The following is a 17762-nucleotide window of genomic DNA, read 5'->3' on the forward strand; positions in this document are numbered from 1 at the left end:
AACACACTCGATGTGTTGATCTCCTCTGACTTCCCCCTCTCCATCCCTTTGACCACTCATCTCTCCTGGATCGATCACTCCCTCTCCTCCTCTCTTCCCCCAAGCCAAGCCTACCCCAACACTGCCACCTACCTTCTCGGACATCCGGCCCATGAAGCGTGTGTCAGTTGAGGCTTTTGCTGCCAATTTCTCTCCCCCCCTCCACCTCTGGCTGTCTCACATCCTGACACAGCCCTGTCTCTGCTCTACTCTTCAATTACTGATTCTCTTGATGCTCTTGCCCCTGTCATGAAGATCAGTTTGAAGTCCAAATTCAAGTGTAATTCCTGGTATGACTCTGACCTAGCTACACTTACACTTAGCTTCCTGTTCATCCTCTGATAAACTGGCCTGTCGCCGCTGCACAGTCAATACCGACTCTGTCCTCACCAAGAAGAGAGTCCACATTCAAGCTTGTGTCTCTGTGGCATCTAACAACTCTGCCGAACTCTTTAAAATCTGCAAGGAGCTGGCCAACCCTGCTCCAGTCTCTACCCCTCCTGTTGCCTCCCAGGCTCTTTGCAATGCCCGTGCCTCTCACTTCATTTCAGAAACCCAGAACATACTGTCCACCCTCTCAACAACCCCCCCTCCTCTTCCCATCCATGCTTGCTGACCATCCTTTAGCCACCCCCCCACCATCCTTCTCGTCCTTTCCTCTTTTCTCCCCTGAAAAGGTCGCTAGACAAGTCCCATCTATGAAAGCCTCATCAAAACAGGTTCATCCCTGTTCCTCTAAAACCATCAAGGACCACATTGATACCCTCGCTTCGGCCCTTGCTAGTTTTTGCAACCACTCCTTTGCCTCAGGATCCTTCCCCCTCCCCTCTGAAGCACTCCCTTGTGCAGCCTCTTCTCAAGAAACCCAGAGTTGATCCTTCTTGTCCAGCTAACTATTGCCCAATTTCCATGACTCCCTTTCTGGGCGAACTCCTGGAAAGATCTGTCTTCGGCTGGGGCCTCCCTCTGGAACAGCTTCCCTGCCACTCTAAAACCTGGGAACCATATCCAGTTCCGGAAGCACCTCAAAACAGTCCCCTTTTCTTCTGCCTTTGCTCCCCTGCTGATCTGTTCTCTCTGTTCTCTCTTGGCACTGTGCACCTGGCCACCCTCTGTCCTCCGGGCCCAGGTACCTGCTCACCTTGCCACCCTCCTGCACTGCCTCCAGGCCACTCCTTGCACTGGGGTCTGTATCTCTACCCATACAGCCCCCCCTTTTTCTTCCTGCACTTATCAGACCTACCCTGTCTGCTGCCTTAAACCTAACACTTGCAAATTGCTGGATGCACTACAACTGTTTGTTGCCTTTATTATTTATTTATTATTTATTTATCTGTTTCTCCTCTGCTTCGCATTTTCCACTTCTCCCTCCTTCCATGCAATTTTCCCCTCCCCCTCTTCCATGCAATTGCGCGTTCTCAATGTCACTGGGCCTAGTAAGATCACTGTTTTGTTCTCCCCTGGTCCCCTCCCTTGCCGGGCTCTGAAGCACTTGTGTATGAGCGCGATAGAAATAAAATATCAATATCAACCTGCAGAGAATAAGACATTTTAAAGATTTAAAAAGACCCTGCAGCGCCTGCTCCCACCCATGAAATAGTTTTTTTCCTTTTTTAAGTGTTTGTATGAGACCAGTCTTGAGGGTGTCCGGAAATGACTTGTCTGTGAGGGAGGTATTAACGATGCTGAGGAGTTCGTTAATCACCGGGCCCATCAATTGTTCATTGATGGTGGCCAGGATGATTCTGTCAAAGTAGGAAGTAGGTTTGAATGAGGCAATCGTTTTAGGTCTTGGGGAGAGGACAGAATTCGGTCCAGAGAGGCAGTATGGGTGCTGGGGCACAGGTGGAGGGGGAGGCTAATGCTGTGAGGTGTTGATTTGAGGATTTGTTCGATTTTTGTATACTTTCCCAATAAAATGTTGATTCCATTGCAGATTTCCTTAGTTGCTGGCACCTCATAGTAGGGTGGGGGTTTGGTACAATGCTTTACTGATTCAAGGGAGGATTTGCTGGAGGTTGCCGTGAACATTGTTGAGTAGTAAGCAGCTTGGCCTTGGTAATCAGAATCCTAAAGTTGGCGCAGAGAGATTTGAGGTTGGTGAGATATCCAGGGTTATGGTTTTTGTGGCTGCCTTTCTCCTGGGTGAGTGTTTGTTGAAGGCAAGCTTGGGGGTGAATCAGGAAGTTGTTTAGGTGGTGTAGTTGTTAGATTTTGTTGAGATGTTGCCATGTAAGTGGGTGGGAACTGAGATTGGAGGTATGGAGGGGAGTCTGCGGCACACACAAGTTTGCAGCTGAAAAGGTAAGTAGGTTGTGGGAGAAGCGGGTAGGGGTATGTGGGGAAGAAGTGATCTATGTGTTCACTGTGCTCCCCGTAATGGAAGTCAGCATTTGCAGAGATGACATTTTCAGCATCCCAGTGATCATAGATATGTCCCTTAATAGCCATCAGCCACAGTCCCAGAGCATAAAGGCCCACAGAGGTAGCATACTCTTTTGTAGCTGAGGGAACAGACCCAATAGCTGTACAAGACCTCAGACCAGAACTACAAACACTCCTATAATGAGTTCAAGGAAATCCTCTGAAAATCCTCCACCATTGCTCTGAATTTCAACGATATGCTCTCCATCTGATGAACACTGCAAGCAAATCAAATCCCCCCTTCACCATAGTGTGGGGGTATTAGCCATTCTATTTCAAGACTGAAAGCTTCTGCTGATGCAAGTTCAAATCCTTGCAACACAATTTGAGCCCATGGGGATATGAGGAGCAAGTGTAAGTGGATCTTGGTCATCTGGCCTAAGCCCTACCCACCTGGTGCCCTCCTGGTTGCCGCTCTTTTTCCCTACTGAAGGAGCCCTCCACCCTCTTCATTTGCAGATGGGGAGCAGGTGCAAGTGGATCTTGGTCACCTGGCCTAAGCCCCACCCACCTGGTGCCTTCCTGGTTGCCACTTTTTCCTCAATAAGCAAGCCCCACCCACCTGGTGCTTTCCTGGTTGCTGCTCTTTTTCCATACTGAAGGAGCCCTCCAGCCTATTTTCCTTTGCAGATGGGGAGCAGGTGCAAGTGGATCTTGGTCACCTGGCCTAAGCACCACCCACCTGGTGCCTTCCCGGTTGCCACTGTTTTTCTCCACTTAGCAAGCCCCACCCGCCTGGTGCCTTCCTGGTTGCAGCTCTTTTTCCATACTGAAGGAGCCCTCCAGCCTATTTTCCTTTGCAGATGGGGAGCAGGTGCAAGTGGATCTTGGTCACCTGGCCTAAGCACCACCCACCTTCTTAGCCCTGCATCTTCCTTCCTGCTCTTAACTCTTAGATCAAGGGCGTCTCTTGCCCGGGCTTTCGAAGTGAAGGACAAACAAAGAAAAGGACAAATCATGTTTGGACCAGGAGGATCCAGGGCTCGAACCCTTGCTTAGACAGCAGGTGAACATGCACCAACATGTGTTTTCTCACTCTGACCCCACAGGCCATCCCCACCATTCTGGTCCCCCTGTGACGTTCCCTTGTGCCCCCCCCCCTTCTCGCACACAGGAGTTGCCTGTTTTGCTTGATTCTTCTACCCTGCCCCCCTCTCCCCTCCTCCCAGCCTTCTTGTGCAGGAGTCTGTCCTGATACTTTCTGTTTTCTCCATCACCGTCTTGTTGCCAATGTATTGTATTTATTTTATTATTTTATTTACAAGAGCGCACCAGGCCCGAGGGCATCGGGCACATATTTTAGTTACAACATAGGGCAGACGGAGCAATACAATTACAGTTTAAATAACAGTTTAAAATTAGTTAGTTATAAACATATATACAATATGCAGTTACGGGTCAGCAGAAGGTCGTAGCCTATGTACAAGAGGTGAGGTGGTGGCTAGCGAATGGGTGTGGTTGGCTAGTTGGTGATGGGTCTTGGGCGGTTAGCCAGGCTTTGGCCATGTTTTTGAATCTGTAGAAGGAAGGTTTGGATCTTAGCAAGTTGGGGAGCGAATTCCAGAGTTTCGCTGCCATTACTGGGAAGCTGGCTCTGCCAGATCTTTGAAGGTTGAAGCGTGGTATAGAGAGGCAGTCAGTCTGAGCAGTTCTGCGAGGTCTGTTGGTGTTGTGGAGGGTGCATCTGTTGGCTAGGTAGGAGGGTGCTTCATTGGATAAGCATTTGAGTGAGAGCAAGTGTTTTCAGTGTAATTCGTTGAGGGACGGAGAGCCAGCGTAAGCTACATCTGGTGTGTGAGATGGGTTGGTTCCTAGGGATGTTGAGGGCTGCTATAATAGCATTGTTTAGGATGATTTGTAACTTGTTTAAATTACATTTGTTGGTGCCCAAGTAGAGGGCATTACAATAGTCAATTTTTGACAGCACGAGAGTCCTGACAAGTGTGACACAGTTGGCTGGTGATAGGAAAGGGCAGCTAGCTGTAATGAGCTTACAGGTGTATGCCGCTGCAGAGGATACTGCATTTGTTTGTCAGGCCAAGGATAGAGTAGAGTCGAGGTAAATCCCTAATGTTTTAGAGTCCTTAGAGGCCTTGATAGTGTTACCATCAATGATGAAGGAATTGAACTCAGGGGGCAGTTTGGATAGTTTTTGAGGAGACCCGAGAATGAGGAGCTCTGTCTTCTCGTCATTCAGACAGAGTCTGTGTTGCACCATCCAGGCTTGGATGACTTGGTAGATGGCATTCGCAGAGAAAGAGTCGGCGATGTAGTCTCCTGAGATTGGGATGAGTATCTGGGTGTCGTCAGCATAATTAGTATATGTGACACCCAGATAGTCCAAAATATCAAATAGAGGTTTTGTGAACACGTTGTACAACATGGGAGAGACCCAAGAACCTTGTGGTACCCTGCAGGTGACGGTTGCCGGCGATGCTGCTGCTAGGGGAGAGAAGACACACATCGATCTGTTGTCCAGGAATGAACTGATCCAGGCTGTGGCTTTATCAGAAAAATGGGCGGCTAGTTTAAGGTGCTGACACAGAATTTGATGATTGACGAGATCAAAAGCCGTAGAGAGATCGAGAAGAAGTAGAGCAAGTTTACCCTTGTCTCTTAAATCTTTGATCTGTGTTTTGAGGTCGATAAGGGTAGTTTAAGTTCCGTGACTGGGCAGAAACCTAGATTGCTTTAGACCCAGGAGTTTATTGGATTCAAGATAGTCTTGAATCTGTAGGTATGCAGCTCGGTCAAGGATTTTTAGTAAGAATGGCCAATGCTGGATTTATATTTTATGGACTTCATTGATTCACAATGCATCACCCTTTCCCGTGGTGGCCCTAAATCATGTTTTTCCCATCTTCATCTTGTATCCATGCTTGCAACATTATGTGTTACTAATGACTTCTGAAATTGTATTTGCTCTCCCTTCTTGCTTCTCCACTCTTTTTGACTGCTTACTCTCTGTTCTCTCCTCCTCTCCCTTTCTCCCTTTTCCTATCTCCTCCCCTTGCTTTCTTCTATGCATTTATTCTATCAGAATTGTCCCTTGACCTAGTATGATAACCTCGTCTGACGCCTCCTCCCTCCCCTTACTTGGTCCCCCCCCCCGCACTATCTGAAATGTTGTCAGGCCTAGTGCGATAGTCACTTGTTTTGGTCCTCCCCTACCTTTCTGCACCCCGCTTCCTCACCTTTTGTTTTCTCCGGCTCTACCAGAAATGTAGTCCGGCCTAGTACAGTAGTCGCCTGTCTGTTTCCACTTCCTTCACACTCTCCCCCTCTCTTCCTTATCTATGTCTTAGCTCTTGCACTATCTGAAATGTCATCAGGCCGAGAACTATAGTTAATTTCACATCCGTACTGTTCATGGCCTGTAAAAATGTCACTGTTTTTCCTTTGTTCCCTCCCTTGCCTTGAAGCGCTTTGAAACACATTGTGTATAGGCGCTATATAAACTATCATATCATGTTCAACAGTCTTATGATAAAATGCCTTGAACATCGATTTCTTCATGACCCCAGGATGAATGGGCCCCAAATATGGAAATATGCACCCCTGCTTGCGTTCATACAACTCGCCCAACAAACCAGGCTGAAAGAGGAAAACGCATTATATGGTTTGTGAAAAGGAAATGGGCATCAGAGAGGTGAATCGAGGTTGAGGTACTTTGGTCTTATTTTCATAAAATTGCTAACAATGTTACACACCCTTCCTGAAAAGAGGGATACAAAACGAAATCCATCGAACGCTTGGTCCTTTGAGTGATTAAATAAATGCAACATACTCTGGAGAATATTTTTTTTTTTTCACCACGGAGAATAAACCTTGTACACATCCAAACTGCAACATCTGTATCTCTCAAAAGAAATAAGGCATAACATAGCTAACTCAGCAGATGGTTGTTATAACATTAGGAAATCATTTTCTGGCCAAGACTGGAATCAATTAAATAATTAATAAGAACAATAGGCCTTTGTTGGAATTTTGATGCAAATGGAATGCAGTACCTTCCTGGCCTGGAAGTGTTTGGCAACCAGTTAACCCTTAACAAATGTGTCCCACAGAGATAGCTGACCTAAACCCATCAATGGCCCAGTAGGCTTTCCCTTATTTAAATAATCAAAACAAGAAATTACCCACCTCTAATATTGAAGCAGATATTGGATTGATAACGTACTGGTCGGGGGAGAGAGGAGTGATGCCACCATCTACACACCAGCAAACCAATTGTGGCCAATGCTGAAGAATGGGTTCATTGGGAGGAATTGACCCATGATTCTCTGATGACCTAGAAAGTTTTGTCCGAAAGAGCTTGGATCCTGGAACTGAAACTCTACATCTATAAGCAGATGTGGAGGTGATGGGAGGTGACTAAAAAGTCCACCACCAACTCCGAGAAGGATGGGAGCCACACATAGATGGCCAGAATATGGCGAGAAGAACATTAAATGATTGCCTTCAAATGTGAACAGACATCCTCTCAATTGTAGGGGAAGGGGAAACGCCTAACCCTTCATCTGGGCAGTGATGGGATAACTGGTCCAGTGCCAGAGTATCCAGTATCCAGTGACCCTCTGCATTGTCCACAGGGCTTTCTGGGGCCTGGGTCCAAAATACCTTCAGCTATCCCTCCGCAAATACCTCCCCTCTCGAGCTCTTCGCTCCTCTACCTCCAACTCCCTCAGTGTCAGTCGTTTTTCTAAGAAACAAGCTGGGGGTAGATCTGTCTTCGGCTGGGGCCTCCCTGCCACTCTAAAACTTGAGGGGAACCAGCTCTGGTTCCGGAAGCACCTCAAGACCTTCCTCTTTTCTTCTGCCTTCGCTCCCCCTCTCCCCTGCTGATCTGTTCTCTCTTGGCACCGTGCACCTGGCCACCCTCTGTCCTTCGGGCCCAAGTACCTGCTCATCCTGCTACCCTCCCGCACTGCTACGGGCCACCCCTTACACTGGGGTCTGTCTCTGTAACCATACAGCCCCCCCTTTTTCTTCCTGCACTTATCAGACCTACCCTGTCTGCTGCCTTAAACCTAGCACTTGCAAATTGCTGGCTACATTACCACTGTTTGTTGCCTTTATTTATTTGTTATTTATCGGTTTCTCCTCTGCTTCGCACTTTCCACTTCTCCCCCTTTCCATGCACTTTTCCCCTCCCCCTTCCATGCACTTGGACATTCTCAATGTCACTGGGCCTAGTAAGATCGCTGTTTTGTTCTCCCCTGTTCCCCTCCCCTCCCTTGCCTTGTTGCGCTCTGAAACACTTGTCTACGAGCGCGATAGAAATAAAATATCAACAAAAAAAGAAAATCAATCGGATGCAGATGACCACTAAAGAATTGTACTACCTGTTTGAGGTGCGTGAGGCAAAAAGACATGTGTCCAAGGAACCCCAGAGGTATTAAAGTATCACCTAAAAGATGCTGTCCTTCTTGCAATCATTCCTTTCCTGACTTTGCATTCAGTTCCCATCTGTGACCATGTTGCATGAAGTGTTCTCCCCTGGCCAGGTAACAATGCCAAAAATCATTTACCAGGTCTGTGAATTCCTTTGACTTTGTCCTCCCTAGAGGATTGATGCACACAACATTGCTGATATGTTGCAATCCAGAAGAACACTCCAGTTCTTCTGCTCTTTCACTAGATTTCTGAGAGCAATTGTTAGTAGCTAAAAGCACCAGAAAATGTATTTGTAGAGACATCCCCTCTGAAGACAACTTCTGTCGCGCCTAGAAACACTTGTGTACAGGCATGTTATAAATTACTTAGATCATATCATTATCATACCCTCCACCCCCTTATCGTGCTCCACCCTAGGGTTTTTGTTTCCGACTCTGGCACAAAGTCGGGAGATGGCCCGAACATCATCCTCCTGTTCTAGTTTCCATGCGCTTGAGCCACCAAACCAATTCCTCCTTTGCAGCCTGGACAACTGGAACAGCTGTGAATAAGACACTTCTGTGTAGGTGCCTGGCCTCGAGTCCCTGGAGAGCCATTTAATACAGGGGAGCTGTGGATAAAACCAGAAGGTCTGTGGAAAGCATTCCCGTCATTCAAGCCTTCTGTCAGGGACGTCATTTTACCAAAATGCTAGGGGTAGCGGCAGTGACATCACACGACCCTTGACCTCTGGTGACATCACAGGAAGTGATGTCATTTGACCCCACCCTGAAGTGTCATCACAGGAAGCAAAGTAAAACAACCTTTCACACCACGACAAAACAGGAAGTGGCATCACATAGCATTGTTTGTGAGTACACTACGAACAATAGGATTAGGATCTCACTGTAAAGTGATATACATTTCATACAAGAATGGATCACCATATGTATCATTAATATCAGTGCGTATAGGCCCATATTAACAAATCACTGTGAATGCAAGCAGACGTCCAATGCCAAATGATAATGATGTGTTAACTATATAGCACTTACGCTTAGGCGCTTCATATAGAACAATTCTACATACAATATCACCCAACCTGTGTTGGTACTCATTTATCAACCTCAGTAGGGTGAAAGGCTGAGTTGACCTTGCTGGAAGTCGAACCTGCAGATTGCACACACATTGCATCATCCAGTGCTCAACCCACTGAGCTATCGTACCGACTGTAGCTGTTAGACAACTAGCCACTCCAGAAACAAAGAGCCACATGCTGCTGGCCACAGCCAATGAGCCTCAAAGTAAAAAAAACAACTTTAAAAAAACGATTTTTTTAGGTGTAGCAAGGGAGACCTCAGGGGTCGCAGTTGCGGCCCCTAAATGATGTCCATGCCTTATGTCCGAGAGAAGACCTCTTTCTTCAGAATTCTGCACGTATTGTGATGTCGTTTTGTCAGTCCAGAAAAAGTAGACACCCCTCAATCATAAGGCAATGTACTTTGTTGGCCAAAGACCAACCGCCTCATGTGTTTAGTATTTGAAATATATAGCCATAAGCTTGACTAAAGTGCGGCCATTTTGAAGTGACTGAATTCGCCATTTTGTTTTCTAACGTTTGTCTTTTGCTTTCTGTTAAAACTGCTTTGTTGAAAACTTATTCTGCTCCACTAGTACATCAATGTTCATGCAAAAATGCAAGGTCGCGAGAGACTTGTTGAAACAACGCATCAACCCAGACAGAAATGCCCGGTCTCCTCCCTCACAAATCCTTGGAAGTAAGCAGCGAGGCATTCTAATCGGTACACAGGTGCCAGCTAGTCTCATTAATACAGTAGAAATGTTAGAAGCGAACATTACATGGCTTGAATTATGCTCTTCTTTGCGTCCCCACTTTCCTGAGCCCTGTAGAGCCCTGGGGAGCAAGTTGACCCCAGTACACAAATAGAAACTAGGAGATAGAAAGGCCTGGAATGTGTCTCTCCCCGCACGCAGCTGGCTTGCAAAAAAAGAAGCATTGTGTTATTTAAAACAAAGACTTGTCTGTAGGCTCGCAAAATTGCAAACTGTTGCTAAATGAATGTTTGAAGGTGGCATACTCATCACAAATGTCTATCATCGTGCCTAATTCAAAGGAAATGTATTAGGGGCGGTATTGGATGTGTCACTACTGATTGCAAGATGCTTACTTTGTATATATGTAACTGTTGTCTGGAAACACACGTCGCGGGGTGTGGGACCCAGTTGGCCAACTGAGACTATTTGCTTTGCAATAAACCCTAGCTTTTGGGAATACAACCTTGTGTCTGGCGTATCAGTTCGTGTGTGGTGATTGTGCCTTGTTTCCATACGCGAGGGTCCCCTAGGACCTTGAGCAGGAGGTAAGAGTATCACCTGGAAAGCCTACATCGAATCCCAAAAATTGGAAGTATTGACTTATTGTCATTTCGGGTCTACTCGAGGTATGGCAGGAGGGACACAGACTGCTTCAGATGTAATTGTGGGTGTATCCTGTCCATCAAGAGCATGTGGTGCTGAGATAGGCCATCACTGGGCAGAGCAGTCTGGTAAAGCAAAGTGCAGAGAGCCCGTCGATAGGCCAAATTGAAGGGAGTAGACATGCCATCCTGCTTGAGGAACTTGCAAAATCCCTGATGGGAGGGATGAACTGGGACAACCAGGTCAGCATCCCTCAAATCAACAAATGGATGCCTTCCAGTTTTAATGCCTGTAAATCCTAAAGGTGTTTAAATCTTTCAGATTGATCACTGGATAAAATGCTTCATCAGCCTTTTGCGCTAGAAATATTCTGCCAACAAAATGGACTACCCCATGAGACGCTCGGCACATTGCCCCTTTTCTGAATAAAGTCTGCACCTCTTAAATCTATCAAATGTTGTATTTTTGCATCGAAAGCCAAAGGAGTAGGGAGAACCAACTTTCAAGGTGCATGGGGAACGAAACTCTGTGGTTGCCTAACTCTGCTGGGAGCACCCAAGGGTCTGCGTGACATTACCATTTCTGGAAGAAGATGGGTCTGCCAACCAAACATTTCTGCAAATAAAGTGTTTGTGAACTTAGGGGCTAGATCCTCTATTGAACCTTCTTCTGCACCGATCCCATCCCCCCTTTCTGGGTGAAGAAAGTCAGGTAGCCTCCTTTGGCAAAGAAAGGCCCAGAATGAGCACCTCTAGGGGCAAACTGTGTCAGGAGGAATAGACTGTGGGACAGGTGGCCATTGTAGGCAGTCCTGCATCTTCCAGCCCTAGAAAAAAACAATGGGTGAACCCTTTCCTGAACTGTGGGTGCATCCGGTGCTGTTAATGTGTAAACCTAGGACGAAAGGTCCTTAATGAAGTGGTCACCAAAAACATGTCTTTGTGTTTTGGGACCCCCACGCTCCCTTATGCAGAGGCCATCTCTACTTGTTTTGGGGACAAGACTCCTGAGAAGTGCGATTCTCCTCTCCAATTAGAACGCAGTCCTTGTGTTGTGGAGCAGCCAAACGGATCTCCGGACCCATGCTTGTCAGATATCAACATCTGTCATGGTGCTGTTGACTGAAATGCATTCTAGCAGTATCTTGGCACGCCTATGCACCCTTTTCCATACCCATTTTCTGTTTTAAAAGAAAGGACACTGTGGATGTAGCACTCTCTGGAAGTATGGGCTACTTTGACAGGCAGGGTAGGATGAGGATCCTCTGACAGTAACTTATTCTGCTTGTCATTCTGTTAGCCTCTTATCTGAGTTTCTCAAGCATCCGTCATCTTCCTCTGAGGTGTGCCACTTCGCAGACCACAGGTGCTGAATATTCACAGGGTTGAAATTAGGCATGCCCAGAAATATTGCAGGGGCACTGGAGCAGGAACAGCAGTCCCAGATATCCCCCACATCTTTTCTTTCTTCTGAGAGGACGACATCTGTGTCCTGAATGCGAGGAGTCTGAGATAGTGAATGTCTGATCGTACTGGGAACAATGGCTTATAAAACAGCAGGAGGGAGCTGCTCCATAGCCCCCCTTTCTCTTATGGACCTGGACCAAAGCATTGGGATCTTCAGACGGACAAGTCCTGTTGATCGCGTTGGTGTCGGCTTTCTATGTTTATGCAGTATGTTGAAGGTGCTTTTCTTCTACCTGCACCAATGGATGAGTAGTTGGAAGGGGGAAGGGAATGCTGGATGAGCGACAGCCTACAATCTTATCATTCAGTTGATCAAAGGCAGCTGCAAGAGTATTAGTCATGTCCCAGAGGGCGTTGTCCATGGGCTCCTGCACAACTCTAGTTATTGTAGAAGGTATGCTCTCCCACTTACTAGTAGAGGCAAATGGCGCTTGAGAAACCCAAATCATTGTTCTCTGAGGAACTATACTCTACCTAGGCATTCCCCGGACTCTCTTTTAAGAGGAACAGCTGTCTCCTTTCGGGGGGCCTCACTTCCTCTAAGGGGGGATCTCCTTTTCCACAACAATCCAGCAAATAACTAGATCCCTTTATTTAAAAGGAACGCTGCTCCTTTAAGAAAACCTCAAGCACAGGTGCTTCTATTCTCACATGACCGACCGCTGCTTTGCCCTCCCCCAAGGACAACGCTAGAGCCCCAGTGGAGCAGATGGTGGAAGACGAAATGTAAACAGCAGGGCTCAATTCGAGGGTACACACGGGTGGACCCACTTTTCACAGAGGGTTGTGCAGAGCAGGCACAAGGCGTGGCAGGGGTCAAATACAGATCTTTTGCATGAGGGAACTGTCATGTGACACCCAGACAAGGCTCCTGAGGCATAAATGAAGCACAGATACGGGCCCCACTGTGCAACAGAGCACCCACAGGCTAAGGAAGCTTTCGCTGGCCACTGCACTACCCTACCTTACCACACAACCTCACCTGATGCAGTCTTGTGACTGGTTACTACTGCAAAATCAAAGACTAGCATATGCAATTATATAACCCACATAAAGAAGATGTTTAAATGCTCGAAAGGTCAGAGCTAGGACCATAAAGTACTTGGATTGTGCTCAGTGGTGTAACACAATGTGGGGCACCCCCAACTCAGCAACAAATCCACACTCTGGGCCAGCCTAGATTATCACACGTGCGCAATACGCACAAATGTGCTGTTGAAGGGGTATGCCACACACTGCACTAGGAGAAATATATAAATGTGTTTTAATGCAATATACAGCACACTTTCTGAGAAAAATTGTCTAAAGCCAAAGTTTTTGCAATGGTTTTGTAGGGTAATACCAATCCAATACATGCAAGTCACCAACAGTGTACAGGAACATTAATGCTTTGCTATTAAAAATGCCATACCACAATGAAAACATGTCGAACTGGCTGCACAATGTAGACCAGTGTAATAACATTACAGTAAAGCATGCCAGGCCACATTTCGACATATCTAAACTGGTTGCACCAAAATGCCAGTGAAAGCAATAACACTCATCAGGAAGAGAACACACATTCAAGCCTGCGTCTCTGTGGCCTCTAACAACACAAACGCTCTAAAATCTGTAAGTAACTGGTCAATCCCGTTATGGTCTTTACCTCTCAGTGTTCCCTCCCACGCCCTCTGTATGGCTCTGTTCTCTCACTTGTCCGCTACAACTCAAGACATCCAGTCCCCTGTCTCCTCCTCCTCTCCCTCTCCCTATTCCTCTCTTGGCCTCCATTGGCCAGCTCTAGTTCTCTTCCTCCTTTCACCTCTTTCTCTCTGACAATAACTGATGAGGTTTCTAGACCAGTCCGATCTATGAATGTGTTGTCCAAACAGGTGCTCCCCTGCTCCTCTAGAACCATCAATGACCATATTGACACCCTCCCTCCAGCCTTGGCCAATTTCTGTAATCCCTCTTTCACCACTGGAATGTTCCCCCCTCCCCTTAAGCACTCCCTTGTCCATTCACTCCTCAAGAAGCTGTCAGCCTTTCTTTCCTGCTTGGCAAACTTTTGCCCAATATCCATCACCCCTTTCCTGAGCAAAGTGTTGGAAAAAACTGTCCATCTTCCAACTTACTCTTCACACTGAATCTGTTGGTTGTCTCCATGATGATCAGTCTTTCTCTCCGCCACAACTCTCTATACCTGTGGCGTTCCCCAGGGCTCCATCCTCTCACCCTGGTGTTTCAACATCTTCTTGGCCCCTTTGGCCCCCCTGATCTCTACCTTCTCCTCTTATGCAGATAACACTCCGCTTTCCTTCGGCTCCCCTCAGACTCCTGCCTCTCTCATTCCTGACTGTCTATCCACGATTCAGGATTGGTGTGCATCCACTGATCTCTCCCTTAATGCCAGTAAGATGGAGATCCTTCTCATTGGGACCCCGGTCCCTGCTTTCCCTCTCACACTCTCTCCGCCCTCCTTGGGCCCTCTTCGTTCGCCTTCCTGCGAGGCAAAAAACTTGGTTGTCATCTTTGACTCCCCTCTCTCTTTCTCTCCTCACATCTCGGACATCGCCAAGAAGTCCCACTACCAGCTGCTCCTCCTCAAAGGGAGTCTTCCCTTTCTCACTTCCCCCCAAGAAGCTCACTATTTCCAGAGCCTTGGTTCTCGCTAGTCCGGACTCCTGTAACAGCCTCTTTCTCAACTTGCCTTCCTCTACTCTCTGCAACTAATCCAGAACAGGACTGCAATACTTATCCTTGGCCTCAAGCCCAGGGATCAGATCTCTCCAGCCCTGAAATCTCTCCACTGGCTCCCGGTTGCTGCAAGGATCAAGTTCAAGACCCTTTGCATTGTCCACAAAGCTTTCTGGGCCTGGGCCCACACTACATCTATCGCTCTCTTCCAAAATACCTTCCTTCTCAAACCCTTCGCTCGGCTACCTCCAACTCTCTAAAGGTTAGATACTTCCCCAGGCAGAGAGTGTGGCCTGTGGGTAGATCTCTCTCCTATGCAGGTGCTTCCCTCTGCAAAGGCCTCCCTGCCCCTCTCAAACTTGAGCCGGACCACCTGAAGATCCGGAAGCAACACAACACTTTCCTCTTCTCCTCTGCTTTCTCTCTCTCCTGCCCCTCCTGGCCTACCTGTCTGCCTGCCTGCTATACCGACTGGTTGCCGGGCTACCCTCCCTATGTCCAGACTCTTTCTTGATCAGTCACCCCTGCACTGCCTCTGGGCCTACCAAGTACTCAGGAACTGTAACTGCAACCCTACAGTCCCTTGTTCTCCTTGCACTACCCAGAGCTGCACTGCCCTGGCTGCACTTACTCAGAGAATTGCTGCCCTGTTTTTCCCTCCTCTCTCCCTTGCACTCCCCCCTCCCTTTCCCCTTCTCTTTCTCACACCTGCACAATCTGAATGACACAAGGCCTAGTAAGATAGTTTGTTTTGTCCTCCCTCCATCTTCTCTCCCGTGTCTTGTCGCACCTAGAAACACTTGTGTTCAGACGCGTTATAAATTACTTGTATCATATAATTTTATCACAGATTCCCTGAAAAATATACAAGGCCCCAGTAAGAAATGACTAGTCTGGCAGCACCCAAATGCCAGTCTAGCCAGGTAATGACACTTAGCAGAACTGCTTTATCAGAAATGCCCAGTTATAAAAAAAAAAGTCATACCAAACTGAGGAATGACTAGACTGACTGCACCAAAATGCCTCTATAGCCACTAATTCCACATATCATGCCTGCTCAGACTGGACATGGAAAACCATTATGATTTGTCACGCAATCCAGCCCCCTCACAAACATCCCCTCTCCCTCCCACCCCTTCCCCAACCTCCAAAATCGGCTCCTTGTCCCAGAGCTTACATACCAGTACATACCTATTCACTCATAGGTAAGTACTGGTATGAGGAAGAGCGGGACTAGGAGTAATGAAGATTACAGGTAGCTAAGTGAGACATTACCTCTATGTATCTCTACCTCATCAAGTAATTGTGTATGAGGCAAATTGCCTCATACACTAGTAGTGGGAGTGGAAGAAGTAGTGGTGCAACACAATTGAGTTGACTGGGATTCAGCACCCCCCCCCCCCCTCCCTCTGAAATGTTGGGGTATGTTGACTCGACCTGGCTGACCTTCATAGCATTTGCCAGTCAGAACAGGACAAAGATGTTAAACGGCACCTGGGTTTTGCAGTTAACAAGAGCCTAGCAATTACTAACATAATGCATTTCACTGTTAGTTCCTGCATTCAAATGCCACATTTTTTAGCCAATTGAAATTGTGATGTGGGTTTAGTACTTGCATGCCAGGGGAGTGATTGGAAGGTTAGAGAGGGAACAGGAGACCACTCAATTCTCGCAACAGTCCATAAGTGGGAGGTTTAAACCTTAAAGGAGAGAGTTAACTGCTTATAACATAGAAGCTGCACTAGAATAGTCTCATTAAAATGTGTAAAGAAATTGGATGCCCCCACACAAATAACTTTGCCCCTCCCCCACTGCCCGTGAAGTTAGCGCCTCTCCCAACATTTGATGGGTTAGTCCCCCCGAAAGGTAGGTTTTGTTGCACCCCTGAACATAAGCACATACACCATTCACCATATACACACACCCAGCCATGCATACATTTAAGTGTGTACTCTTTCACCATACAGGCACGCTCAGGCAGCCACCCATACATTTAAGTGTGCACCCTTTCACCACGCAGGCACACCCAAGCAGTCACCTGTGCATTTAAGTGTGCACCCTTTCACCATACACTCACCCGTCATGGGGTTAAGGGGAGCCCTATTACTTCAAAAATAAATTTTCTTTTTTAAGTCACGTTGACTTCATAAAGAAATGATTTCCTTTAAGGAATGAACCATCATGGCAATCATTTGTTTATGAATGCAGAGTGACTTCAAAAAAGATACTGGTGGTCATTATGACCCTGGTGGTAGCTGTGCCGGGATTGTTGCCGGAGTCGTACATTTTCCGGTGCCCCTGAGTGGGCAATTACCGGTGCATTACAGATCTGGCGGACACGGTAATTGCCCATTCCCGTGCACCGGAAAATGACTCCTCATTCCCAGGACTCAATGGGAATGGGGAGGCCGGTGCATCCGTCGAGTTCTGCGAGCTGGTGCCGTTTCTGCCCGCCAGGTCAGACCTGGTGGGCTGAAAGGCACCCGCTTGCAGAACTAGTTTGCCATTCCGGAAACAATGGTACCAGCAAGCTTACCTGTACCGTTGTTTCTGGACCTGCAAACTCATAATGAGGACCACTGTTTCTTTTTGAAGACATAGGGCTTCCCCACCCCATGACATGGAGGTCTCCAGCCTAGGGTCTTCCATTGCATGGGGTGGGGGGCGGGATCACTCTGCCTTCATAAAGACATTATTTCTGTTACAAATGCAAAGTGAATTCAAAAAGAGAAAAAGATATATTTTTTTTAAAAAAAAATATTTTTAATTTTTCTCTCTCTAGGTGGGTGGCCCCCTCCCAGGACATGCGCTGGTTGGGCCCCATGCACAGCGGGAGCTGCGGGGGGCCCGTTACGCCAGTGATTTTGCTGGCCGAGCAAGGTGGGCCTCTTTGCCGTGTGTGTGATTGCAGAACCCGCCAGTCAATGCATCCAGAGGCCTTTGGGGAGGAACAGCCAAGCACTTCGCTTTCTTCAAAAAAGGTAGACCCCCCCCTTTGAATTCTCACCATCTGATAGGCAAAAAGAAGGCGCATGGCAGGATGTCACACGCTCCCAGCGTCCATTGAGGGGCCTGAAACACCATTTGGCTGCATTGCAGCACCCTTTGGGAAAATAAGTTTGCAAAGGCACTGTCACGGTCGCACATTCCACAGGAGGCAGCTGGAGTCCTCCCCATTAAACACTCATTGGAGCTCCCACAGTTATAAATATTTCTCCAAGCTCGCCTCCCGTCGCCAGGCTCCTCCAGCAAGCACCGCCGCCGAGCTGGGGGGAGAGAGGGGAGAGAGGGGGGGGAGAGAGGGGAGGGAGAGAGGGGGGGGAGAGAGGGGGGGGGGAGAGA

General features: G+C 47.5%; 1 protein-coding gene across 4 annotated transcripts in view; it reads left to right on the top strand.

Moving 5' to 3' along the window:
- Positions 1-17762, top strand: part of SARDH (sarcosine dehydrogenase) — a 1294294-nt gene that overhangs the window by 1029941 nt on the left and 246591 nt on the right. For 2 of the 4 annotated variants that reach the window (XM_069609625.1, XM_069609626.1), the window contains exon 22: positions 17203-17683. The exons of the other annotated variants lie outside the window; for them this stretch is intronic. In XM_069609625.1, coding sequence (XP_069465726.1) covers positions 17203-17282 — 80 coding nt within the window. In that variant the 3' untranslated portion in view covers positions 17283-17683. Of the gene's footprint in view, positions 1-17202; positions 17684-17762 lie in introns of those variants that run through there. 4 annotated transcript variants of the gene reach the window in all.

This window comes from Ambystoma mexicanum, chromosome 8 (assembly GCF_040938575.1).
Source record: "Ambystoma mexicanum isolate Mex_15411 chromosome 8, UKY_AmexF1_1, whole genome shotgun sequence".
NCBI lineage: Eukaryota > Metazoa > Chordata > Amphibia > Caudata > Ambystomatidae > Ambystoma > Ambystoma mexicanum.